The 26,581-nt window shown below is 43.0% G+C and overlaps 2 protein-coding genes across 3 annotated transcripts in view; both read right to left on the bottom strand.

Moving 5' to 3' along the window:
- The window catches only part of Nudt3 (nudix hydrolase 3), a 99,551-nt gene extending 93,296 nt beyond the window's left edge, over nucleotides 1-6,255 (bottom strand). Inside the window, exon 1 of the mRNA XM_047557832.1 lies at nucleotides 5,858-6,255. Coding sequence (XP_047413788.1) covers nucleotides 5,858-5,956 — 99 coding nt within the window. The 5' untranslated portion in view covers nucleotides 5,957-6,255. The remainder of the gene's footprint in view (nucleotides 1-5,857) is intronic.
- A 13,733-nt stretch (nucleotides 6,256-19,988) lies between these two features.
- On the bottom strand, nucleotides 19,989-26,208 carry Rps10 (ribosomal protein S10). Of its 2 annotated transcripts, none has more exons than XM_047557833.1 (6): nucleotides 26,141-26,208; nucleotides 25,213-25,362; nucleotides 24,718-24,889; nucleotides 22,368-22,445; nucleotides 20,820-20,875; nucleotides 19,989-20,077 (listed from the first exon to the last, which is right to left on the bottom strand). In XM_047557833.1, the coding sequence occupies exons 2-6, from the start codon at nucleotides 25,360-25,362 to the stop codon at nucleotides 20,036-20,038; spliced, it is 498 nt and encodes a 165-aa protein (XP_047413789.1). In that variant the 5' UTR covers nucleotides 26,141-26,208; the 3' UTR covers nucleotides 19,989-20,035. The 2 variants fall into 2 exon arrangements, with proteins under 2 accessions (XP_047413789.1, XP_047413790.1); XM_047557834.1 differs by lacking the exon at nucleotides 26,141-26,208 and adding an exon at nucleotides 25,845-25,986.
- Between the last annotated feature and the right edge of the window lie 373 nt (nucleotides 26,209-26,581).

Below are 26,581 nucleotides of genomic sequence, written 5' to 3'. Positions count from 1 at the left end.
ACATTTGAGGAATGAGAATCACCTCAAAGCAAAAGAGTAGGACAAAGAGTGGTTTAAAAAAAAAGTGTGGTAAGGGGTTGGGGGGTTTGCAGTATGACTTCAGCCCAGAATTCACATCTGGAGAAGGAGGAAGAAAAGCATATAACGGGAGAAATGAGTAAGTGACTGGTATTAAGCAGGCAGAAAGGAAAACAAAAGCAACAGCAAGCCCAGCATGGTGCTGCACACCTGTAATTCCAGCAGCTCAGAAGGGTGAGGCAGGAGGATGGCGAGTTCAAAGCCAGCCTCAGCAACTTAGCAAGGCCCTAAGCAACTCAGTGAGATCCTGTCTCTAAATTAAAAAATAATAATAATAATAAAGGCTAGGGATGTTGCCTGGTGGTTAGCAGCCCTGGGTTCAATCCCTGGTACCAAAAAGAAAGTCAATAATATAAAACAAAAAACTGACTCTGGGAAAGATTTTGATAAATGAAGAGCAGAAATGTCCAACGAAGATCAGAACACCCCTCCTGATCTTAGAACAATGTATCAGTGGACAATGGCTGAGATATTCCCCAGTCAGCCGAGGATCTACTGGAGTCCTTCGTCATGGTTATTGCCCCTGGGATTGCCACCTGTGCCTTACTCCCCCTCTCTAGAGCCTGCGGGAAGGTGTGGTCTGCAGTGACGTCCTTCCACTTGCTCCTCTGGGACATTTTATAGACAACACTCAGGCCACCAGAGTCTCTGCCCACTGAGGATCTTCAGTGTCAGTAATCTCCCCATCTAACCTGGTGAGTTCAAGGATCTGAGAAAATGAGTAGGAGTTCCCCCTAGTCAAGAGATGTAGGGCCTCTAATGGAAAAGTTTAAAATTTAAATTTCATCCTTTCTTGTTGGGCAGGTAGGGGCAATTACTAGGGAACTGAACCCAGGAGTGCTTTACCCTGAGCCACATTCCCAGTCCTCTTTATTTTTTTATTTTGAGACAGGGTCTTACTAAGTTATTTAGGGACTCGCTTAGTTGCTGAGGCTGGCCTCAAACTTGTGATCCTCCTGCCTTGGCCTCCTGACTCAATGGGATTACAGGCATGAAACCAACACACCCAGCATTATCCTTTCTTTTTGAAAACAGTTCTAATACACAAGGAAATCTAACTGACACACTTAAGTTAGTTCTCATTTTTTTTCCCTTGGGCTAAGGCACAGGGGTGAGTCCTCACAGCCCCAGCTACTTAGAAAGGTGAGGTGGGAGGATCACTTGAGCTCAGGAATTTGAGACCACACCAGACAACAAAAGTGAAACCCTGTCTCAAAAAAACTGAAGACAGACCTTCAGGAGCAGCTTTAACTGTCCCGGCACTGTGATGTTATTTGCCATATATTCCAGCTCTTCTAGGAGTATTTCACATTCCTGGCTATTTCAACTGTATGGAATGCCTGTGTTACATTCTTCACCCCTCCTCCGGGGAGGGTAAACAGAGTACAAACTCTTATAAGACTGTCCCTTTCCCCCTAATTTTTATCACTTTTCATCACAGAGGCTGCCAAAAAAAGAAAAAAAAAAGAAAAGAAAAAGAAAGAAAGAAAAGGGGGAGAGGGAGACAATCTCACTAGACTTGATTTAGGAGGACCAAGTTTAATAATATGATAAAGATAAATGCCATATTACCAACTCAGGATAATAAAAATCTTAATAAATTTCAATCTTCTGTTTATAATAAAGTATCATATACTGGATGATATGGCATATTAAAAAAAATATAATGCAGGGTGCAGTGGTACACGCCTAGAAAAACCTATCAATTCAGGAGGCTGAGACAGGAGGATCAAAAATTCAAGGACGGCCTCAGTAAATCAGCACAGTCTAAGCAACTCAGTGAGACTGTGTCTTAAAAAATAAAAAGGAATGGGGATAGAGCTCAATGGTTAAACACCCATGGGTTCAATCCAGAGCACCAAAATAAAATATAAAAGTATATTTACTTTGTAGGACCAAGATCTTGCTTTAAGAATGAGTCTTGTTGAATTGCAAGTTGTCTTTCTTTCACATATCGCACACATAATGAATGACCTGTTTTTCAGTCCTAGTTTCTATAAAGAACAAAAACCCTGCTGTGGCTCATGCCTGTATTCCCAGGGGCTCAGGAAGCTGAGGCAGGAGAATCACAAGTTCAAAGCCAGTCTGAGCAACTTAGTGAGGAGGTCCTAAGTAACTGAGAGAGAGAGCCTTCTCAAATAAACATAAAAAGGGCTGTGGATGTGGCTCCATGTTTAAGTGACCCTGGGTTCAATCCCCAGTACCAAAACAAAACAAAACCCTGAAAACATTTATAAAGTACTACAGATGCAAAGTCCTTCTGAAATTTTAAGATTCTTTTCCAGTTTGCTTGGTGATATATAATTGAGCAGTAATTTTATTTCAGTGACTGGCATTTAGAGACTTTTCCAATACATCTGAAATACTTCTTACAAACTATTCCTTCTTTAACTCAAATTCCACTGACTTATGGCATATTTAATTAAGTTGCATAATTACAATAACAAGTATGATTAAGTATAAACAGATATAGGAATAAGTACAACTGACTCCTTGTAAGCACAACATTCCACTTCTGGGAGACTGTGGTCGGGGTACACAAAACCCAGTGCCCTCGTGAGTAACAACAAATACTCATACTGCACCAAGCTGACTGGAGTGAAGGTTGGGTAAGAGTATGTCCACTGGGGCTGGGGAGATAGCTGTCGGTAGAGTGCTTGCCTTGTAAGCATCAAAGCCCTGGGTTCGATCCCCAGCACCCAAAAAAAAAAAAAAAAAAAAGAGTATGTCCACTGTACATCAAGTTCAAAGTACTATGGTAATATGTTAATTATCACAAATATCCAAAACTCACTATCTGCCAGAATGCTAATGATATTAGTAAGAGGTGGGGGTGCAGCTCAGTGGCAGAGCACTGGCCTAGCATGACTGTTGATCTCCAGCATCAAAATAAACAAGTAATTAGAACTTGTTAGTGGGGAATTTTTCTAGTTAACTTTAGTTTATCAACAGGAAAAGAAGCCAGAAGCTTAGAAGAGAACTCCTTTTCGTCGTGTGGTTGGGACTGTTTTTCTATTTCTCCAACTAAACTGAGCCCCCTCCTTCCACATCTGTCTCCTCCACTCCCAACATTCAATGATTGCTCAATAAACTTGCCATGTTCACACAGCCTAACATGGATCTGAATTTCAGCTCCTCTCACTCTGGCATGTGAATAATTTTCTGGGGCTGAAAAAACAATGCTAGAGGATTTTATTCACAGTCAATTATCTTCTAATATTTTCATCTTTTTCCTCAAATTTGTTTTGTTTCTCGACACTAGCTAATTAAATTTATAAATCAATGTCCTGTTCATACTTACATTAGTACTATATTATGCTAATAATATTCTGTAAATTATTTATCTTGATTAAAGCCATTAGTTCCCATTAAAAAATAAAATTGGGTTGAATGTCCTATTAAGTTGGAATTTTACTTTCCCACAATGTGTGGCAGCTAATACTTCCAGTCTCTGGCACATCTATTGAGAACATAAAAGTTCTCCTGGAACTAACAAATTACTTCCCTTCCAACACAATTATATAATTTGAAAGTTGAACAGTGCTCTGTAGATTATTTTGTGGTCCAAAATCCCTCCCAATTAAGAGACCCCATCTAAAACTACTCTGGATAAGAAGGGATGCTTTTCTCTAAATCTCACATAACAGAGAGTAGCACCCATAGTAGGTTCTTTATTTAAAACATACTTGCTTAATTGAACTGAATAAGTCTAAAATGAGCCCACTTCATTACTTTTCTTGTTCTTCACAGGCTTTAGCTATAGCACCCACTGAATCTGTAATTAAAGATTTACATGATTCTTCTGCTCATTAACCAGTGTTCAAAAAGAAATTCACTAAAGGAAACTCCATGATCAGGCAAATCTTTTAATCCATTAAAGAAACTTCTTTCAACAGGTTAAGATCTTAAGCTCCTAAAACACAAGTTCTATGCTTCGTCTGATTTGCAAGAAACAGTTGGGGAGCCTAAACATTCAAGTAAGCAGGCACCAACATTAACGCCGCTAATGTCAGTACATGATAAAACTTTTAACAGAAAATGGAAAATCAAGTCTTTATTAGTTTCCTTGTAATCTATAAAGGGTTTCCAATTTATCCCAAATACTCACATGGCTTCCAATTTATCCCGAATACTCACATGTTTTCAATTTCTACTATGATTTTTTTTAAACAAAAAGTCTTGCATCATTCATATGACAAAATTACACACCCATCTACTTATAATTGGGGTGCTCTCAGACTTAACCATAGTGTAGGAAGACATATTATTATGCTAATTTGCTTTCCCTCCAGTTAACAGACTATGATACCATCTGATTTCCCATAATATGATATGATAATGAAGAGAACAAAGCCTCTGGAACAGGAACCACCACCGATAATTTCATTTTACTCAAGTATGTATACCAAAACGGTACATAATTTACAAAATGGCCCTTACCAGTATCACTATTACACGCACCTCTGAGGGGCTTTGTAATATAGGCTAGGTCACAAAGTACACATTTCCGTATCTCTTCTGTTTTACTGCAAAAGGGCACATATGGGATCCCTCAAGAGCACAACTGGTGCCTCCCTAATTTTCTTCAGGCTGTAATTTAAATTCCCACTTCCTCCTAAATATCTCTGGACAGCAGCTCCTGGCAGTCCGTCTGTCTCTTTCATCACTGCTTCTTTTCATAACTAACGGGTCAAGTTCCTTTCCCCCATTTCAACACCAGGCACTGTACTGCAACCCTGCCACCATAGCCCACTGCTGAATGCTGGAATATAACATATTGAATTTCACTGTCCTTCATTGTTTCCAGTCGAACTGCCATTTTACCACCATGCACAAAAGAAAAATGCGTTCCCACAGGCATCTTATGAATTTCCAAAGCAGCTATTCTTTGTGGATTTACCAAACATGTGCCTTCCCTGAATTCCCTTCATCACCACAGAAACGGCTTTGGGAAGCCGAGATTTTTTTTTTTTTTTTTTTTAAAGTACCCGAAGCAAAAAGAAACGGATTCTAAAACATTTCTATTTTCCTGGCAAATTTAATCCTATGGGTCTTGCTATAGGTCAGTGGAGGAATGGCAGAGCAAAGATCTTAAGTGCCACTTTCGATCTTCCCAATTAAAATGAAAAAAAAAAAAATCAGTGCATAGAAATTATTTTTTCAAATGTCCTTTCTTCTCAGGCTGCACCATAAGGGCTAACCAGCGCATTGTAAAATAAACAGCTGGCTTTGGCTTGTGCACAACGCCCTAAATCTTCCTAATGCAACCCCGGTCCCTGGCGTGGGCCACACATAATCCCTCAGCAAACCTCAAACCTGCCAATGAAGCGGACAAAATAAATTCTCTGCCACAAAGGCCCGCCTGCGCCTCGTGCACCGCGGCCTCTGCACACATGTGCGGGGCTGACAAGCGCGGAGCTGCCCTTCCTGGATCAAAGCTGGGGGTCTGGGGCCAGGAACCCGGCCTCCCCGGCCCGCTGCCTGCGCCCCGCGGGCGCTCTTCGGGTTGGTCAGCAGCCGCCCCCAACGCCCCAGCGGCAGCCCTGCAGCCCCCGGGTCGGCGCGTCCAAAACGGCCGGGCTCAGACCCACTTCCCCTCGCCCCGCCGGCCCTTCTGCGTCGCCCCCTTTCTCGCCTCAGGAATTCCGTCGGAACTTCTTTCGCACCGAGCGGGGCGGCCCAGTCCGCAGCCCGCGCACACCTCTCCGGGCGGCCGCGCCCCCCGCGCCGGGGCCGCCAGCGGCCGGCGACCTCGACCCCGCCGCGCCCAGAGCCTCACCTCCTCCTCGCTCTCGCTGCGGAAACACAGGCACGCGGCCCGCTTCTTGTAGCCGTCGCCGTCATAGGTGCGGGTCTGGTTCGACTTGAGCTTCATCATCCTCCGGGCCCGGGTGGGGGTGCGGTGCGGGTCGCGGGAGTCGAGGGGTGGGGAGCCCGCTCCTGACGGCCGCGCGCGCGCGCGCCCCCGCCTCGGCCCAGGGAAGCAGGGAGAGGAAGCCGCTTGCTTCTCTGCTATACGGCTCCGCCGCTGGCCCGCCGCGGCCGCCTCATTCCCCCCGGCCCAGGTCCCGCGCCGCCACCGCAGCCGTCACGGCTGTCGTCGCTGCTGCCGCCAGGGCCGCCGCCCCCTCTGCCGCCGCCACCCCCGACGACGACTGCGCCGCCATCTTGGGCGCGCTACGTCAGCAGCGTAAGACTGCGCCAGCCTGTGGGACGGCCGCGAGCTTGTGGCGCAGGCCGCGTTCGGGAATCGCGCCCTCCCTGTCCGTGCGGCGTAAACGAGCGTCTGGAATAAGAGGGCCGCGCGACTCCAGGCCGCCGCTACGCTGGCAGCGTAGGCGTGGGGACCAAGGGCGGCGAGCAGAGGAAGCCAGGAGAGATAGGGGCGTGGGCGCCTGGCCGGGAACCAGAGCCCAGCTGCGCGGGTGAGCAGAAAGCAGGGATTTGCCCAAGGTCACACCGCGCGTCTGCGTCCGAGGATAACCCAAGGTCACGCCGCAGAGCCTTGGCCCTGCCCGTCAAGTCTGGGAGAGGGTGCGGGGGTAGGTCCGGAGGAGAAAATGGGTACAAGTAAACGCATCAGAAAGTGCCACCCGAGTTGTCTGGGATTAGGAACTGCATGGAAATGGGGCGGGGAATCGTACACGTTGTTTCGATAGCCTGAAACTCTGAAAGTCTTAGCCGGGACATATTGTCCACTGGAAGGAATAAATATTTATTCTTCAGTTCTTTATTGATGCAAAAAGCAAATACTTGGGCTGCATATGTAGCTCAGTGGTAGAACGCTTGACTAGCATGAGCCTTGGGTTGGATCCCATCACTGAAAGCCAGGTTGCGGGGAGGCAAATGCCAGAAGGGAAGACGTAGAGGGATACACGCACACGCAGTGCAAGTCATGAAACAACACAACTGGTATATATTGGATATTAAACATTCTCAAGGAAAAGAGAATACAAACGTAATGCTCTTCCAGGAAGGAAAAAAAAATGGGGTATAAATGTTTTCGGCTGCCCCTACCAAACCTAGTACCATTACAATATCCTAAACCTTTGAAAAATCTTGTGCAGGATTTGTGAATTGCTTATTACCCTTTTTAAATACTGCTTGTACTTAATATAATAATTTAAAAAATCAGAGTTTGACGTCTGGTGTGATGGTACAGTCCTGTATTCCCAACAACTGGGGAGGCTGAGGCAGGAGGATCTCAAGTTCAAGGCTAGTCTTGGGGAAAAAATTAAAAATCGTAAAAAGGGTTAGAGATGTAGTTCAGTGGTGGAGCGCCTAGTACAAGGGCTTGAGGGGATCAGGAGTTGAAATGAAACAAACCTAGTTGGATGCTCAGTTACCTCATTTTTTTGGTTGCTGTTCTTTTTAGATATCCATGACAACAGAGTGTATTTTTACATACATACATGGAGTATAACTTATTCTAATTAAGATTACCCAACTCTTTTTTTAACCTCTGTAAAATAGGGAGAGTAAACCTACTTGGTCATGGTACATAGTAGGCACTCAGTACATTGTAGCTAAAATTGACATTTCTCAACCGTTGTCACATTAGGTATAAAATTTCAGGTCACTTTGGTCAATCCTCATGCAGCAGCTCCTAAACTCTCAGTTGTTTTGGTTGTCTTTCTAGCTTTCTCCTCTTCCACTGTCTCTGATTTAAAGAAATAAAAAAACTGAAAGTTTCCCCTGTAGACATAGTACACTATCAAAAATTTGAAAGACACAGCATTAAAACTAAATCACGGAATATCTTTGAGATCTGTATCCTGCATTTTTTTTCTGGCCATTCTCCTGTGTCATTCAGGTTTGTTTTTTGGCTGCTGTTAGTTTTTTTTGGCAATACTGGGGATCATACCCAGGGCCTCACACATGCTAGACAAGTGCTTTACCACTGAGCTTAATCCCCAACCTGTTTTTATATTATTTTGAGACAGGGTCTCACTACATTGCCCAGGCTGGCCTCAAATTTGGAAATCCTCCTGCCTCTGCCTCCAAAACTGCCAAGATTATAAGCTTGCAGCTCCATGCCCAGGTTGTGTATCCTGTGTCCATATCAGAGTAAGGTATTTATTCAGTTTCCTAAGCCAGAGACCCAGGAATCATTTTTTCTCTATCTCTTGCCTTCTGTCCAGTTGATCATGAACCGCATGCTTCTGTCTTCTTGATACCCTCAATCCCAGGCCCTTCCTGCCTTGACCTCTGTCCTTACTTCATTTGGACTCTTTTTTTTTTTTTTAACCTGACATCAGGTCTTGGCTCTCATCCAGCCCCCTTCAGTCACATCCACTCATTGCAGCAAGAGAAATTCTTCCCAAATTTAAATCTAATGAAGACATGCCATTGATTAAGTCCCTACAGTTGCTCCTCATTGCCTTGACAATAAAAATTTAAACACTTAGAGCAAATATGAGCTGGGCCTCTGCCAACCTCACCCTTTCCCTTATTTCCAATATTCTAGTCATTCTGAACTACCTAGTTTTTTAAGCCTCTAGACAATCTTCTGGTTCTTTGTACATGCTTTACCTGCCATCTGGAAGGCTCCCTTACACCCTCCATTGCCTCTTCCCTCAGGCCAAATCGTATTTCTTCAGAATGCAGATAACAAGTCATCTCTTCCAAGAAGCTCTCCCTAACTGCTTCTGTGACTCCTAGTAGGCTGGGTTTGTCCAAATTTATCACATCATGTGTTACATAGTGTTGTCATTATTTTCTTGCCTTTCTCGCCCTCCACATTTCAATATTCTTAAAGGCAGAGTCTGTCTCATTCATACTTGCTTATCTTACTCAGCAATTATCCCAAGGCATGGAATAAAAAAAATAATAATTATCAAGGAATGGTGATGCATGCCTGTAATCCCTGTGACTCTGGAGACTGAGGCAGGAGAATCACAAATCTGAGACCAGCCTCAACAACTTAGTAGGGTCCTATCTCAAATAAATAAAAAGGAATGGGGATGTAGCTCAGTGGTAAAAGCACCCCTGGGTTCAATCCCTAGTACCCCCCCCCAAACTTTTTTTAATGGTTAAATGAAAAAATTGGCTATTACCCTTCTAGAATCTGAGCATTATTTCTAGAGTCTAGTCATTAGCGCAGTGTGGAATGGGATGATCTTGTCTGTAGGAAAACGCCACCCACCATATCTAAAATCTGTCTGTTGAATGAAGATCCCAGCATTCTGTTGATCCCATATCAGGGACCATCTGAAGTAACTTCTTAGGTTCAATCATACATGAAATGGTGAATAAAATTCAGAAGACTGATTTTCACAGATTCCTTACTCCACCTTGTTTCCTGATCATGCCACTTATTCTTCCTACCTTCCCAGGCTTACCTTGTCATATCCCATTAAATCCTCCAGGAGCTCCTCTTGTTTCTAACCTTTACTTTTGTATTTGTTTCTTACTGCTGTATAACAAATACCCCCAAAACTAGGTGACTTAAAACATGAATCAGGGCTGGGCATGGTGGCACATGCCTGTAATCCCAGGCTAAGGCAGGAGGGTCATGGGTTCAAAGCCAGCCTCAGCAACTTGGTGAGACCCTGTTTCTTAATAAAATACAAAAAAAGGGCTGGGGATGTGGGTTAGTGGTTGAATGCCTTGGGTTCAATCCCCAGTAACCAAAAAAAAAAAAAAAAAACATGAATCAGGAATGAGGGTACAGCTCAGTGGTAGTGTGTGTGCTTCACTTCTGAGAGGCTCTGGGTTCAATCCCTAACACCACATTTCCCTGTCTGTGGTTCATTCACTCTCCACCTGTATAACCTAGGCAATGTGCTTAACAGAGGTAAAGGAGATCATTCTTGAGAGAAGAAATTATCCTTCCATGGGTGATGGCAATAGATTTAAGTTTAAGAAAATCCCATTAAATATGTCATTCTAAATATGTTCAATTTTCTAAAAGCCCTGAAAGGTAAAACACTAATTCATGTATTTCAAGACTCAGGGAATACCTGAGGGGAGATTTTTTTAATAGAGTTGGGAAGTTCATGTTTACTCATCCCTTCCACATGGTCAGTTACAAGTTCTGGCCCATGCCTCCCTCTTTGATGCCACAATATCTACTTGTATGTGAATACTGTCTGATTCAAAACCAGAACAGACCTGGGCAGGTGGCTCCATGCTAGAGCACTTACATAGCATCTCAAGGCCCTGAGTTTGAACCTCAGCACCATAAAAAGAAAAAAAAATACTATCAGATGTTACAAGAAGATGTAGCAATTACAAATATATACCCACCTAATAATAGAGCTTCAAAATATATGAAGTAAAAACAGAACTCAAGGAGAAATATACAAATCCACACGCTTAGATGAAGATTTTATTATCTTTTCTTTCGTATTTGATAGAGCAGCTCAACTAAAATCAGCAAGAACATCAAAGACCTGAACAATATTATCAACTAGTTTAACTTAATTGATATTTATAAAGCACTATACCCAACAAGTGGATAATAGCAAAGTTCAGGGTCAATCTAGGTAACTTAGAAGGTTGTCTCAAAAATAAAATTAAAAAGAGCTGGGAATATAGCTCAGTGGGAGAGTGGGCCTGGGTTCAAGCCCCAGCACAGCAAAAAAAAAAGTTGTTATGTGCACAATAGGGTAGTAAATAATAAAAGACCATTTTATTTAAAAAAAAAAAGATACAAATAAGTGTTAGTTCTTAGGATGCTATGGATACTCAGTGAATACTATTGAATGGAAACTTACAATGTTTGTTTTCAGCATATTGCTTCATTTTTCTCTGGGAAATTAAGGAAACAGCAATAAAACTCGGCATGGTGGTACACACTCCTAACCCCAGAAGCTTGGGAGGCTGAGACAGGAGGATCCCAGGTTCAAGACCAGCATCAACTAAGGAGGCCCTAAGCAATTTGGTGAGATCATGTCTCAAAAAGCAAAAAAGGACTGGGGATGAAGCTTAGTCGTAAAACTTCCCTGGGTTAAATCTCTAGTACCAAAACAAAAAGAAATAGCAATAAAGTGTTTGAACACATACAATTAAATTCAAACACGAAATAACAACAAAAGAAGAAACCTTTTTTTTTTTTTTTTTTTGTACTAGGGATTGAACCCTGGGGTGCTTAACCACTGAGCAACATCCCCAGCTCTTTTTATGTTTTATTTTGAGACAGGGTCTCACTAAACTGCTAAGGCTGGCTTTGAACTTCAATCCTCCAGAATTGCTGGGATTACAGGGGTGTGTCACCACACCCAGCAAAAGAAGAAATCTTACAGAATATGTTCTTGGGGAAAAAAGAACTTAAGCCAGGAACAATAGTGCATGCTTATAGTTCCAGCAACTCATAAGGTTGAGGCAGGAGGATTCCCAAGTTCAAGACTAGCCTTGGTAAATTAGCAAGATTCTGTCTCAGTTTTTCTTTTTCTTTTTTTTTAAAGGGTTGGGGATGTAGCTCAAGTGATAAAGTGCTTGTCTAATGCATGTAAGGCCTGGGGTTAAAAAGAAAGAAAAATAAAACTTGAAAAGAACAAGAAGATATCTGGAAAAGTCCCAAATATTTGTAGATTAAATAATGAAACAAATGGGAAATCCTAAAGGGAATCATAAAACATTTTAAAGTGATAGCAATATTTGTGGGATTCAACTAAAGCAGTGCTCAGGAAATACACAGCTTTAATGTTTATACTAGGAAGAAGGGTTAAAAAGAAATTCAGTGTCCACTTTAAGAAGCTACAACAAAACCTAGTAAATCAAAATAATTAGAGGTAGAAATTAATAAAGAGAAGAAATTGATGAAATAGAAAGCAAACAAGATAAAACTAACAAAGCCAACTTACATGGTGGCATACACCTGTAATCCCAGCAACTCAGAAGGATGAGGAAGAAGGATTGCAAGTTTGAGGCCAGCAACATAGGCCCTAAAGCAACTTAGTGAGATGTCTCAAAATAAAAAATTAAGACGGGGCTGGGGATATGGCTCAGTGTTAAACACCCCAGGGTTCAGTCCTGGTACAAGGAAGGAAGGAAGGGAGGGAGGGAGGGAGGAGAAAAGAAAAAAAATTAATAAGCCATTGTTAGAAATTAAATATTTGCAAAAAATTTATCTGACAGAGGACCCAGAATATAATAGAGTAGGTGAGGAACTACTACAACTTTGTATTTTTTAAAAAATTAGAATTTTTCTGTTTGGATTTTGTTTTTTTGTTTGTTTTGTTTTTTTGTACCAGGGATTGAATCAGGGGCACTTAACCACTGAACTACTTCTGCAGCCCTTTTTTTTTTTTTTTTTTTTAGATAGAGTCTCCCTAAGTTGCTCAGGGCCTTGCCGAGCTGCTGATGCTGGTTTTGAACTCACGATCCTCATGTCTCAAACTCCTGAGCTGCTGGGAATACAGGCTGTACCAGCTAGCAAGTTAATTTTTTTTTTTCTTTGTGGTGCTGGGGATTGAATCCAGGGCCTTATGCTTGCAAGGCAAGCACTCTACCAACTGAGCTATATCCCCAGCCCAAAAGTTAATTTTTAAACTAAACTAACAAAAATGTCCTTTTCAATAAATGGTGTTGGGGCAATTGGACATTCATAAGCATAACAAAAACAAAAAATTCACCTAATACAAAAATTACCTCATACGTAATATAAAAAAAATGGATCACGGATTTAATGGAAGATGTAAAACTCTAAAACTTTAAGAGAAAAACAGTTTGTACTGCTAGACAGATTTCTTACACCAAAAACATGATTCATAAAAGGAAAAATTTGATAAATTAGACTTCATCAAAATAAAAAAATTTGCTCTGTGAAAGACTCATTATGAGGATGAAAAGACAAGCTCCAACCTGGAAGAAAATATTTGCAAACCACATACCTGACTGATGAAAAGTACTTAGGATATATAAAGAATTTTCAGAAAATAATGGTTAAAAAATAATTCAGTTAGAATATGGGCACGAGTGGGGGAGGGAGGAGCACCAGATCAGACAGGATGGGGAAGGGGTGGGAGTGGGAAAGACAGTGCAATGAATGGGACGTAACTTCCCTGCATTCATACATGATTTCACCACCAGAGTAACTGCACATCGTGGCAACCCCAGGAATGGGGAGTTACACTCCAAGTATGTGTGATACGTCAAAGTACAGTCTACTGTCATGTGTAACTCAAAGGAACAAATTAAAAATTAAATACAAAAAAAATAAAATGGGCAAAAGACATGACAGACATGTCCAAAGAGAATATACAGATAGCAAATAAGCACATTAAAAATTGTTCATAGGGGCTGGGGTTATGGCTCAGTGGTAGAGCACTTGCCTGGCATGTGAGAGGCACTGGGATCAATTCTCAGCACCACATATAAATAAATGAATAAAAAATAAATAAATAAAAGTTGTTCATTTTCATTAACCATTAAAGGAAATATCACTCCACACATCAGAATGGCTAAAATTGTAAAAAGGGATGAACATTAAATGTTGGCAAAGATGAAGGGAAACTGGATCATTATTATGATACACTCTGGAAAAGGGTCTGGCAGTTTCTTGAAAAAACTTGACATGCAGTGGGAAAGGTGACACATGCCTGTAATCCCAGCAACTCAGGAGGTTGAGGCAGGAGGATTGCAAATTCGAGGCCAATCTCAGCAATTTAGCAGGGTCCTAAGCAACTTAGTAAGACCCTGTCTCAAAATGAAAAATTTTAAAAAGGACTGGGGATGTGGCTCAGTGGTTAAGTGCCCCTCGGTTCAATCCCTATTACAAAAACAACAAAAAAAAACAAACAAACCTTAAAAAACTTAATAGGCAACAACCATTCTACCCAGCAGCAACTCCTGGGCATTTATCCCAGAGAAATTAAGATTTATGTTTATCCAAAAACTTGAATATGAAGCGAGGTGTGATGGCATACACCTGGAATCCCAGTGACTCAGGAGGCAGAAGCAGGAGGATCACTATCTTGAGGCCAGCCTCAGCTATTTAGAGAGGCCCTAAGAAATTTAGTGAGACCCTGCCTCAAAAAAAAAAAAAAAAAAAAAAAAATCAAAAGGGCTGGGGATGTGACTAGGTAGCAAAGTGGCCCTGAGTTCCATCTCTAGTACCAACACCAAAAAATCCTGAACATGGATATGTATAGCGACTTTATTTATAGTAATCCCAAACTGGTAACAACCAAGATGTCCTTTGATTGGATGAATGATTAAATAAATTCTGGCAAATTCATACCATGGAATGGAATACTACTGAGCATAAAAAAGAAGGAACAGCTAGGTGTAGTAACACGTCTGTCATCCTAGCTACTCAGGAGGCTGAGGAAGGAGGACTGCAAGTTCAAGGCCAGCCTGTGCAACTTAGCAAGACCCTATAACAAAATAAAAAATAAAAGCAACTGGGGATGTAGCCCAGTGGTAGAGAACCTCTGGGTACAATCCTCAGTGAAGAAGAAGAAGAAAAAAAAAAAAAAAAAAAAAAAAAAAAAATATATATATATATATATATGCCTGACTTAAAAAAAAACAACCAAATATTAGGGATGGGAGGGGTACAGGTATCAAGAATGTATGTAACAAGAATGACAGAATGGGCCCACTTATGGGGGGCAGTGCATGCCTGTAATCCCTGTGAGTTAAAATGCTAAAGCAGGAAAATTGCAAGTTTGAGGCCATCCTGGGCAATTTAGCAAGACCCTATCTGGCAATAAAAAAAAAAAAAAGACTGGGGATAAAAAAGAATGGCAGAAGGTTGGTAATATTGAAGCTCCAAGATGGTTACATTGTGGTTTACTATAATCATGTTTATTTTATGTTTGATATTTTCCTTACTAAAATGGTTTTTGGGCTGGGATATAACTCAGTGGGAGAATGCTTGTCTAGCATGCCCAAGCGTGTAGATTGGATCCCCAGCACTGCAGTATAAATTTTAAAAATATTTTTAGCTTTAATAGGAGGAAATCTCTCCATGGCAAAGAGATCAACATCAGCTGACCATTCGCCCCTCACCCCGCACACTTTTTGCATACTGAGGGACTAATGCCTCCAGATCATCAAACTGACCTTCAAACTTTTCATGTACTTCAATAAACTAGAACTGTTTACTTTTGACATCTCTTGCAGGTACTCTTCGGAATTTTTAAACCCCATTGGAATCACAGCCTCCGTAAATTCTGCCCCATTTTGAGGCTTCCTTAGTCCCTCAGCTTGAGTGTCCCCTCTCATTTAATATTTATTTATTTTTTAAGATGCCCTTTTCTTACAATGGCCTCTTTGATATGTCAGCAAACCATGCAGGGCTTATTTTTCAAGTGGCTGTTCTTTTGGACCTGTGCCATGCATTTATCACGGGTTTCTAATAAAGCACTTCTAAATAGAAACGGGCTCCAGGCTCTCTATGGGCTGTAACTTTTTAAACAATCCCTTTCATCCCTCTCCCCGACACCAGTGCCCTCATTCTGTCCCAGTTTCCCTTTCTAGAACTGAGCAGTCAAATGATGGATTTCCCCGCCCCCTCCCTCCAGCAGGCTGGCTGTGCCTTGCGGTCACTACCAACCGAGCGCTTCACCCATGACAGCTCAGTGCCCCTGTGTGGTCACTGCGCAGACCCAACCTCGGTCCACTCCATTTTCATCCTCATGTACCTTGGTCTGGGCAGACTTTTAATCTCAGCTACTGTAAAGAGTTTGGATTTTTTCTACAGTAAGGATTTAAATATTTGCCAAACATCAAGCATTCCTGGTCATATCAATACTCACCTTTTATTATTATTTTTTAATTTTGTTTTTCATTGACAAATAATTGTATACCATTTGTGAATACATGATGTGTTGATCTATCTATACATTTTGAAATAAGAAAATCAAGCTAATTGGCTTATCTATCACTTCAAATACTTATCTTTTTGTAGTGAGAACACTTAAAATCCTCTATAGCTACTTTCAAATATATTCACTTTCAAATATATGTATTATATTGTATTATTATAATACATATTGTTATATATTAATATATAACACAATATATTCATATATTATCTTGATATATATCAATATATTGATATCAGAATTTACTTCTCCTAAATTTGTACCCTCTGACCAAGGTCTCTCCTTTCTCCACAATCCCAACCCTTGTCTTCATATTATGAATTGGCTAATTGTCATCTACAGGAAAAAATCCAAACTCTTCAGTGGCTGAGATTACAAGACTGGCCAGACCAAGAGTTGGTAAAGATGAGAAGCAACTGAAACCCATATCCTGCAAAAGGAAATGTAAGGTGGTACACTGTGGGAAACTGTTCCTCCAAATGTTAACCCATGACCAATGACCCAGCCTCTCCATTCCTGGGTACATACCAGGAGAACTGCAAACACATGTCCACACAAAACCATACACGAATGTTCACAGCAGCATTAATCACCATAACCCAAAGTAGAAACAATCCAAGTGCCTTTCAACAGGTAAAATAGTCAGCTATAAAAAGCTGCTGCAAATACCTGTAACAACACTGGTGAAACTCAAACAGTGCTGCTAAAGTAAAAGAAGCTAAACTAAAGGAATGTGTATTATATAATTCCATTTGAATAAAATTAGAAAATGCAAAACAGTCTGCACTGAATTCCTCCGCCCTGCTGAGTACCCATGCCAAGAACCAGGTAGCAAGTGTCCTCTGTGGGCCCTCTTATCTTCAGGGCCAGAGGATGTAACCTCCTCAAAAACTTTTTCCTGGGCACAGAGGTGCATGCCTGTAATCCCAGCAGCTTGGGAGGCTGAGGCAGGAGGACCAAGAGTTCAAAGCCAGCCTCAGCAAAAGTGAGGCATTAAGCAACTCAGTGATACCCTATCTCTAAATAAAATACAAAAAAGCGGGGGTTGGCATTGGGGGTGTGGGTCATTGGTTAAGTGCCCCTGAGTTCAATCCCCAGTACCAAACAAACACAACAACCAAAAAAAACCCAAAATGAGTGTTTTGGAAAATCCTTGTTTACCATCTGGAAGACTGAACCTGGGGATACTCTACCACTTGAGTTACATACCCAGCACTCTCCCTGCCCGTTTTTTTTTTGGTACCAGGGATTGAACCCAAGGGCACTTAGTCACTGAGCCACATCCCCAACCCTTCTTATTTTTTGAGACAGATCTCACTAGATTGTTTACCGCCTTGTTAAACTGCTGAAGCTGACTTTGAACCTGCAATCCTCCTGCCTCAGCCTCCAGAGCCATGTGACACCATGCCCAGTACCCCCATCCTTATTTTGAGACAGGGTCTTGTTAAATTGCCCAGGCTGGCCTAAAACTTTTGATCCTTCTGCTTTAGCCTCCTGAGGCGCCAGGATTACAGGCATGTACCTTCATATCCGGCTTTTGGGAAATCCTTTAAGCTGTTTCCATATTCACCTCTTTGTCTCCCATCATCTAACAGAGGCAGAGTGACTGCTTCCTAAGTCACAGAGACTTAAAGCTGTTATTGGCACTGGTTATAAGGAAATTGTAGTTTTCAGAGAAAGGGGATTTGTGACCTTATCAGGACGTTTATGTTAAATTAGGAAAAAATTCATCTATCAGCTTCCAAAATCCTTTTAAAAAATTCTTTAGACCTTTTTCGGTGGCAGTGGTGGTGGCAGGAATGAGCTGGTAAGGCATGGAGTTGGGTTGCCAATGCAAGCTATGATGGGCCTAGAAAGCAACCCTGGAAGATGAGCCAGAACCTTCCCTTAGTGATGGCTGTGCCCCATCCTCCAGCTGGGCCTCTCACTGTCTCCTAACCCACCCTCCCCAAGTGATGAGGCACTCCTAAAACCTCTTCAAGATGCCCCATCTGGTCTCGTGCCTCCTCTGCACCACAAAACCCCATTGGGCCGCTTCCGACTTAATGTCTCTCCCGTGCTACATTTCCTTAGAATTCAGTTGGATGTGGTGGCACACACCTGTAATCACAGTGACTTGAGAGGCTGAGGCAGGAGGATCACAAGTTCAAGGTCGGCTTCAGCAACTTAGTGAGAACTTTTCTCAAAATTTTAAAATAAGGGGCTAGGATGTGGCTCAGTGGCTAAGCACTTAAGTGGTTAAGTTCAATCTCTAGTACAAAGAAAAAACTTAGGGAATATTTGGTATTATTTGGTTTTATTTTTTGAACTATCCTATGATGCACTCGAGGTCAAATTTTGAGCTTGTTTCCTGGAGTACTTAACAGTAATGATCCCTGAACAGCTAATGATTTACGGGAATTTCAACCTACCAAGGGAGGGGGCTGGAGGACAGCAAGACCTCATGCTTATCCACATGCTTGGACTACTTTATGGGTTCCTTAGGGTTTCCCCAGAGTCCATGGGTGATCTTGGAGAATATAGTCTGAAACTAATTTAAATCCTAAGGGAAGAGACTGGCAAAGAGACTTACTTGAAAAACAGTGACATGTTAAGGGCCAGAGTTACCACCAAGACTGTAGAAAAGTCCATCCACTCACTGGTCTCAGTGGGAAACAGAAAGGCTGGGAGTTACTAACATTTCACAGTGGAATCCAGGTTAAACAATCACAAGGCGTGTGAACATGGGCAAACCACTTGACATCCCCGAGCCAGCAGAAAAATTGGATAAAAAGCAATCTTTGGCAGGGCAGCCAAGGCCGTGCTGAAACAAGTTTCCCCAAACACTGCCTCTTCCTGCCAAGGCAAGCTTCTATTTATTGGTGGTTCTGATTCCCAAGCTCACGTCCCAGGACTGTTAAGTGCATTATTTGGAGTTGCAATCAGCTGCCACCTAGTGGTCTAAACTACAACTGCCTACCAAGATCCAAAAAGGGTACCAGCACAAAACCACCTGTGGGTTCATTTGTTTTTACCAACTGTCCATCCCCACACATTGTTTGGCCCATAGTACTTCATGAATGATTCCAAGTCCCCAGAATCCAAGGATATATTTCTATTACTAGTTTCATTCACTGAAATTTGGTATGCCTGTCCCAAGTCACTAGCTGAGCTGATGTCTCAAATGCCCTGACAAACCTCCCAACCCAAACCCTAGTGGCACATTTACAACCACAGATAGTCATAGTGATTGATCTGCAAGTCAACATTGGTGTCTGACCCAGCAAAGGCTGCAGTGGTGTCCTCCTGGCACTGTGCCAAGCATGCTTTATAGTACACAACTGTGAAAATCGTCCTCTGTCCACTTCCCATCAAAGCCCCTCTCTGGTACACCAATGAGATAGTTGGTGTCACCCCCAGGAAACTGAACACACTGCCCTTGGCAACTTCCTTATGGGCTACACTGGTTCACCACTCATGAAAGCCCCAGAAACTGATCTTTTTTTCTCTTTCAAGGAAGACCTGGAATAACAAGCTCTCCAGTTGCCTATTATTCTTAATCCTGAAAAGATAAAAATCCCAGGGGTCTTCAAATGGTTGGGCAGTGTACCTCCACCACAGGCTGAGGATCAAATCCAGGGCCTTACACATGCGAGGCAAGTACTCGACCACTGAGCTACAGCCCAAGCCAGTTTTTATGCATTGTAATTCCTACAAATTCTGAGCCTTGAGATTAGCATTAGTAAAACAGTTGGCCTAAACAACCTTTCTGTGCTTCTTCCCCTTAAATTGTCTGTGCAAGATTCCAAAAATGTTTCCTTTAATCCTTTCCAGACTTCCCAGATACCAGGAACAAAATCTCAATTCCAGGCCAACGAAGAGCAACTTTCCCACAATGCATCGCTGAGTCAGCATGGCTGGCTTGGGGAAGATGCCTGTGAGCTGTGGTTCCATAGAACACAACTGCAGGAAGGTGCTGGATAGAGCAGAGGGCACAAGGCAGAGCCAAGTACAGCAGCCCTAACAGCAACAAGTGATGATGTCATCCTAGCCAAGGTAAACCAACAAAACCAATCCAATCTTGCCCCACTTACATGCAGATCCTCAAGTCATTTCTGTTTAAGCTATTTAACACAAATAAAATGAATACACAAGTTTTTCTGGCTACAAGTTTATTCAAAACAAAATAATCCTGTCCAACTTCACTGAGGTGGCTGACCACGTCCACGACCAAATCCTCCTCTCTGCAAGAGAAATAACATGAAATCAGCATTAGTGGCACACCAGGTTCCGCCTCTCATGCTTTCTGGCTTCATTATCACTGGAGAGAGACGGAAGTCAACAGCCAGGAGAGAGCAGGCCATAAACCCCAGCCCTGCCCCTTACTGGCTGTGCAGCCACTCAACACCTAAGCCTGTTTCCTCAGAGAGAATGGGCATGTGGCCACCCCCAGCCCATATATTTATACGTATTCACATATGGAGGCACCCAGCACAGGACACAATCTGTTTCCAGCACATACACCTCCTTTTTACAAATGAGATATGAGAGCAACTGTGTGCTGTGAAGACCTGCCTGCTAACCCCCATGCTGAGCATTTTATCTGGATTAACTAACCTCACAATACCTTTGTAGATGTATTAGCACCCCTACTTTACAGATGAGAAAGCAGAAAAGAATCTGCCCAAGATCACATCTGAAAGATGATTTGATTTCAGACCAATTTTATTCTGGAGCCCACTCAATCTCTAGTTCAGTTTCAAACTCTGCTTCCTAAAAATTCAGGGAGTTATGACCATCATTAATGAAACAGAACATCAGCATGCCACATGTACTGATTTTTGAGACTCACTTTAGCAGCTTATATATTTACTATAAAGTTTGCATACTGGGTCTTCAATATAAGACTTACTTAAACTTACAGAGCCACAAGCTTGAGATTAGTACAAGTTACTGCTTATAGAAGTAAACAGGGGTGATACTTACAAACTGGAATTCGGTTGCTGACCCAGCCCCAGCCTCGGCTTTCTTGTCAGCACCAGCTGGAAAGAGAAACACCAATTTGAAGTCATGATTACCCTCCCTCTTGGGACAGTCAGCTTTCACTAAGCCACCCTTCAAACCTCAGCCCCACTTCTCAGTATCCTCAGTGGAAACCTCAGTATCCACTTCTCCAGGAAGGCTGCCCTAGCCACAAAGGACCCTCACTTCCCATCCAGCACTTAGCTTGTAGAGGGAGCTCAATAAGGGAAAACTTGAAAGGCAATTAAGAGCCCAGAGGAGCAAAACAAAACTTTAATTACAACCATGGAAGAGACAAGATCAAAGATCTAGTGCTGTGCTATCCTGCAGGCAGCCAGTTTTGTACGTCAAGAAGTGCACAAAACACACATTAGGTTTCAAAGACTTAGAAACAAAACAATGTAAAATATCAATAATGTTTATAGGGGTTTCGTGGTAAAATAACATGTATTTGGCTAAGTAAAATATCAGTATCCACATAACCCATTTCCATTGCTTTTAAATTGTATGGCTACAAGATGTGTGTTCCATGTAAGTTGCATGGAGAATGGCTGGAGGAAGTCACCCTTACTCCCTATAAAGTGTTCATGTCAAGTGCTTCCTTCTATTCTACATATGAACCAGAAAAGATGACAAGAAGGCTACAGTTAAGAGTGGTAGAAGGGGCTGGGGATGTAGCTCAGTTGGTAGAATGCCTGCCTTGCAAATACAAGGCCCTGGGTTCAATCCCCAGAACCGCCAAAAAAAAAAAAAAGTGGTAGAAGCAAAAACTCTCTTTTCCAACTTGCTTTTATATCACAATGAGCTCCTTTTGCACAGTGACTAACGTGTAAGTTCTTTAGCTCCACTGTCTTCCCTTTTTTGAGAAGCCAGGTGCCCTCTGAGGGCCTCTGCCTAGAATCCTCTCCCCCAGTAGCCACTGGCTGACTCCCCTTCTCTCAGATATTCGCTTACTCCTGCAAAGACTCTCCGAAAACCTAACGGGAATATCACCAACACCCATCCACCTCTGCTTTCATTTTTTCCCACAGCACCCAGACCACCTGACACAAACCCAGCCTTCCTATCACTAAAAGTTCAAAGAGAATGGCATTTTGTCTGTAATGCAAACATGTCCCTACAAGAGTGCTTGGCCTGCAACAGGCACCCAACTTGTGAACCTGTCCTTCTGGGTCAATGCAAGCAATTGCTGTCCAAAAACATTTCACATTATTTTTGCATAACAACAGATGAGTGAGCCCTGCCCTCAAGGAGCTTACAAAACAAAGCAAACATGGAAAAAGGAAAGCCTGTGGCTTTCCTGAGAGCTGTTATGTTCTAGTTACCTGGTCTTTAGTGCCCCCAGCTGAGAGGGCTTTCCTAATTCCCAAAGAACTCCAGCTGTTCTGATCATGTGAAGACTGAAACCAAGCATCTCCCTCCTGCATCTTCAAGGGCTGACAGAGAATCCAGAGTTTCTACCCCAATCCAGATTGGGAAGAAAACCCAGATAAGAAAAGATGCATTACTCACGGGGCACAGCACTCCGTCTGTAGGTGTCTCTGTCAGCTTCCCCTCTTGTAAGCCTTGCAGGTCGCTCGCCCTCCAGACCTACATAAATTAAACCACTGTGAACACAGGGCAGTGTGGGACTCTGTTCCCCAAAGGTGAAGAAAAATAGCCCCTCCCTCACCCCGTTCTCGCTTCTTAGTTGAACTGCAAGAACGTTAGTTTTTTTCTACTGGTCTCAACATGAAGGTATTTCTCCAACCACTCAGCAAATTTAGAAATACTGCTACAAATAGCCGAATTTTGAACTCTATCCATCTTTCCAATTGGTAAATTTAGCATACAACTAGAAAAGTAATTATATAGCCCAGAGGCCACCAAGAAGCCTTTAGTTCCTCTTGGGCTTCTGCACCTAACTCATCATACATATTAACCCATTTGTCCCATTGTCCCAGATATAAAACACCTAAAGAAACTTATGGTATATAATTATGTTATAATAATACAATTATGTAATTATATTATTAATATAGTAACACAAACTCTAGATTATGATTTCCAAACTATTTTAGTGTACACATATCAATCCTGTTGAAATATCTGCAGAATTGAAAACTCGGGACTTCATGGGCGAAGGCGCTTTTTCACATGTGATGCTGGAGGCAGAACCCAGGATCCTGTGCATGCCAGATGACCACTTAAGTACATTCCCAGTCAGAGGAGTTTAAGGCAAAATCTACCTTTAAAAATACTCCCAAACATGTAAAATATTAATTTAATCCAAAAATCTCCCTAGGCAGTGGAATCCATATGGCTAAAATACAAACCCTTTTTGAAGGGGGGGGGGGGGGAACAAAACAAAACTTGATTCTTTTTTTAAAGAATGACTATAATCTGGTGTTCTTTGAGCCATACCCCCAGTCTGAAACTCGATTCTTAAGTGAATGGCAAAAGAAAATGTCAGGTCCACACAAACTGACTAAATCAGAATTTGTGGATTACCAGAAGGACAACAGCATTTTCTTAAGTAGAGAAACTTTGCTCTCGAGATAGGTAATTCTGGCCTAGTCTGGCCCTGTGGAGCACTCCTACAATCCTGGTGACAGGGAGAGGAAGGCAGGAAGATCCCAAGTTCAAGGTCACCTAGGCAACTTAATGAGACCCTGTCTCAAAATAAAAAATTAAAATGAGGGGACTGGGGTTGCAGCTCAGTGGTAGAGTGCTTGCCTTGCATGTGAGGCACTAGGTTCAATCCTCAGCACCACATAAATAAAGGTATTGGGTCCATCTACAACTAAAAAAATAAAATTAAATTTAAAAAGGACTGGCAATGTCAGATGCAGTGGTGCATACTTATAATCCCAGCAGCTCAGGAGGCTGAGGCAGGAGAACCTCGAGTTCAGAGCCAGCCTCAGCAATTTAATGAGACAGACCCTATCTCCAAATAAATATAAAAAGGGCTAGGGATGTGGCTCAGTGGTTAAGCACTCCTGGGTTCAATCCCTGGTACTCCCCCCAAAAAAAGGGGGGATTGGCTGGTGATATAGCTCAATGGCAAAGTACCTCTGGGCTCAATCCCTAATTAAGTAAGGTTAAAAAGGGGTAGGGAAGTAGCTCAGCAGAAAAGCCCCGCTGGGCTCAATCTCAGGCACAAAATAAAGAAAAATAAGAAAAAGGTAACTCTATCTAACCATTAAAATCCCTTAAGAAGCATTCCTAACAGGTACTTGAGTTCCACGAAGTCACTCTCCGTAAGAATCTGATGATCATTTTTGGAAACCTCTGCCCATCTTGTCACCTGGGCCCACAAACTCTCTGCAGCTCCTACCAAGTTAATGACAAGTAACCAAAAATTGCTGAAATACCAACTATGAGCCAGTAAGGATCTCAAGAGCCCAACAGTAACTCTACACAAAGGAACCTATCATTTTGCACCCAAATTATATACACATTCATTCTTCTGTTTTTAAAATTTTTGCTCCCCTTGCCAAGAAACCATAAACTCTTCATTTCTTTCACATGCTGGCAAACAGCTTTGCTTTGGACTTCTTGAGCACAAACTCATTCTGCTAGAAAGTTATGAAATGAACTGCCACATGTGTCTGAATATTTGCAGAGTCACTGGGGAAGAAAGATTAAAATTCTATGCATGTTTAATGCCATTTCAAAGGTTCTGGGGTCCAGTTCAAACGTTCCAGAACTTGACCAAAGGCCCTGTATGCCACAATCCCCTCTAAAGCTAACACTAATGATAAGTTTTAAGAACACTTCTGTCCCACACGCCAAAGAAATTATACCACTTCACATACACTGTTTCCCCAAGAGGAGAGCAACTTCAGAGCAGGACCTTGGAGGCATTTATTTGGGCACCTACCTTTGGGCCGAGGCCTGCCAGTTTCTGGTCGGCTACGGCGTAGAGTGGCAGGCACAATCTCAGGTGGCAGGTGGAGGTAATCTCGGAGATACTGGATGCCCTCGTTGGTCAGGTACCAGTAGAAATGTCTCCATGCAAACTGTTCCTTCACATAGCCTCGAGACTTGAGAGACTAAGGCAGAAAACTACTGTTTAGACATAACAAAGCTGGGCACAGTAGTGAGCACCTGCAGTCCCAGCTACTCAGGAGGCCAAGGCGGACAATCCCCTGCGCACAGGAGTTTAAGGCCAGACTGTACAGCAATAGTGAGACCCATCTCAAAAACAAAACATAATTAGAAGCTGGGAACTCTGCCCTTCAAAAGGGATAGAGAGAGAGATTTTCACAGCATACATCTCACTGCCCTTCAAGGCAGCAAGGAGCTACCCTGACCTCTTGTTGGAATTTGCCTTGAACATTAGTGGGAATCTGCCCATTTCCATGCCAACCCATACCTGCATGGCCTTCATGACGTGAAGGTTGGGGACATTCTTATCTGCCAGCTCTGGGTGCTTGGGCATGTGGACATCCTTCTTGGCTACCATTACTCCCTCCTTAAAAAGGAGTTCATAAATGGCAATCCGATTCTTCTTGGGCATCAACATCTGTAAGAAAATTATAATTAAGAGCATTTCTGACAATGTAGCTAGGATCCCACTAAGTTCACGACCCTAAAGTGACCACACAAAATCACTACCCAGAAGATCGAAAATTCAAAACACACCATAGAAGACATGCAGAAAAAACAGCAGAACAAACTCACCGGAGGCCAGCCCTCTCCCCCACCACCTAACGTTTCAGATGGAAAAGTGGTCAAGACATTAAAAGCGGGACACACTGATCCAACTTCACAAGCTCTCACGACCACAACAGTACGTGGAGGGGAAGTACGCACAGGCGCGGTATTCCCAGTGTGGAATCGCGCGGCTGCACCTCAAAAGTGCAGAGGAGGACCCGGAAATGGAAAAGCACCCCCACCGCTTCCTCAGACCACCGACACCAAAACAAGGGCTAACGCTGCCGCGACGTCATCCCCTGAAAATCCCTACCGCAAACTAGCGCTCCAGGGCCAGGCGAAAGGTCCTACCCCGAAGAAAAAGCGTGCAGGTGAGACGCGGTCTCTCTAGCCTCGCCTGGCTGGTCCCCGCCACACTAGGGCTTCAAACTCCCCTCCTCCGTCTTCCGCCATCGGGACGCCAATCTTCGCCTATGAGCACCCCTCTACCTCCCTGAACAGCGCCCCCAACCCTTCTCGCCGCTTAGAAATGGGAGTGCCAAGAGGGAAGAGAGGTCCTCGGTCCAAACCCTGGGGAGACACGGCCGCTATGGCGACAGGACGGCCCGGATGGTGACAGATGGAACCCGAACTCCAGAGGAACTCACCACGGAGGCTTTAGGATCCGAGGCCGAGGCTGGAAAGGAAGGGGCATGCGCGGCGCGGCGTCTCTTCCGGGCTGCGTAGCCCCGCCCCCAGCCAGGACCCGTGCGCTGCCTGGGGTGTCCTCGGCGGTGCCTGAAGAGCGGGCGCCTCTGGCGACCTATGGCCGCCTTGCGGACGCGGGCGCTAAGGAACCGTCGCCGGGAACTTCGGAGCCGGCTTGCTTTACGAATACATGGTCGCTTATGTTTAGACGGTCCCTTTAGAAACACGTTTCTTTCCCACCGGTAATTTAACTTATGCAAGTGGTATATGCTTTTTGAGTAGGAAAAGAGAAAACATAAATTTTAAAAATACGAAAATAAAAATAGTCCCCTCGACAAAAAATAATCATTGTTTGGGGTGTATGTTCTTTCAAACCCAAATGCATCCACACAGATGTATCG

The sequence above is a fragment of the Sciurus carolinensis genome, chromosome 7, assembly GCF_902686445.1.
Source record: "Sciurus carolinensis chromosome 7, mSciCar1.2, whole genome shotgun sequence".
Lineage (NCBI taxonomy): Eukaryota > Metazoa > Chordata > Mammalia > Rodentia > Sciuridae > Sciurus > Sciurus carolinensis.
This window is presented reverse-complemented; position numbering and strand designations above follow the sequence as displayed.

Excerpts from the sequence above, each read along its gene's own strand:
- Rps10 (XM_047557833.1), bottom strand. The coding sequence starts at position 25,362 with ATGTTGATGCCCAAGAAGAATCGGATTGCCATTTATGAACTCCTTTTT. Across the intron at positions 20,876-22,367 it reads CAGACGGAGTGCTGTGCCCC|CTGGTGCTGACAAGAAAGCC; the intron begins GTGAGTAATGCA and ends TTCTCTTTCCAG. Across the intron at positions 20,078-20,819 it reads CAGCAACCGAATTCCAGTTT|AGAGGAGGATTTGGTCGTGG; the intron begins GTAAGTATCACC and ends TTTCTCTTGCAG.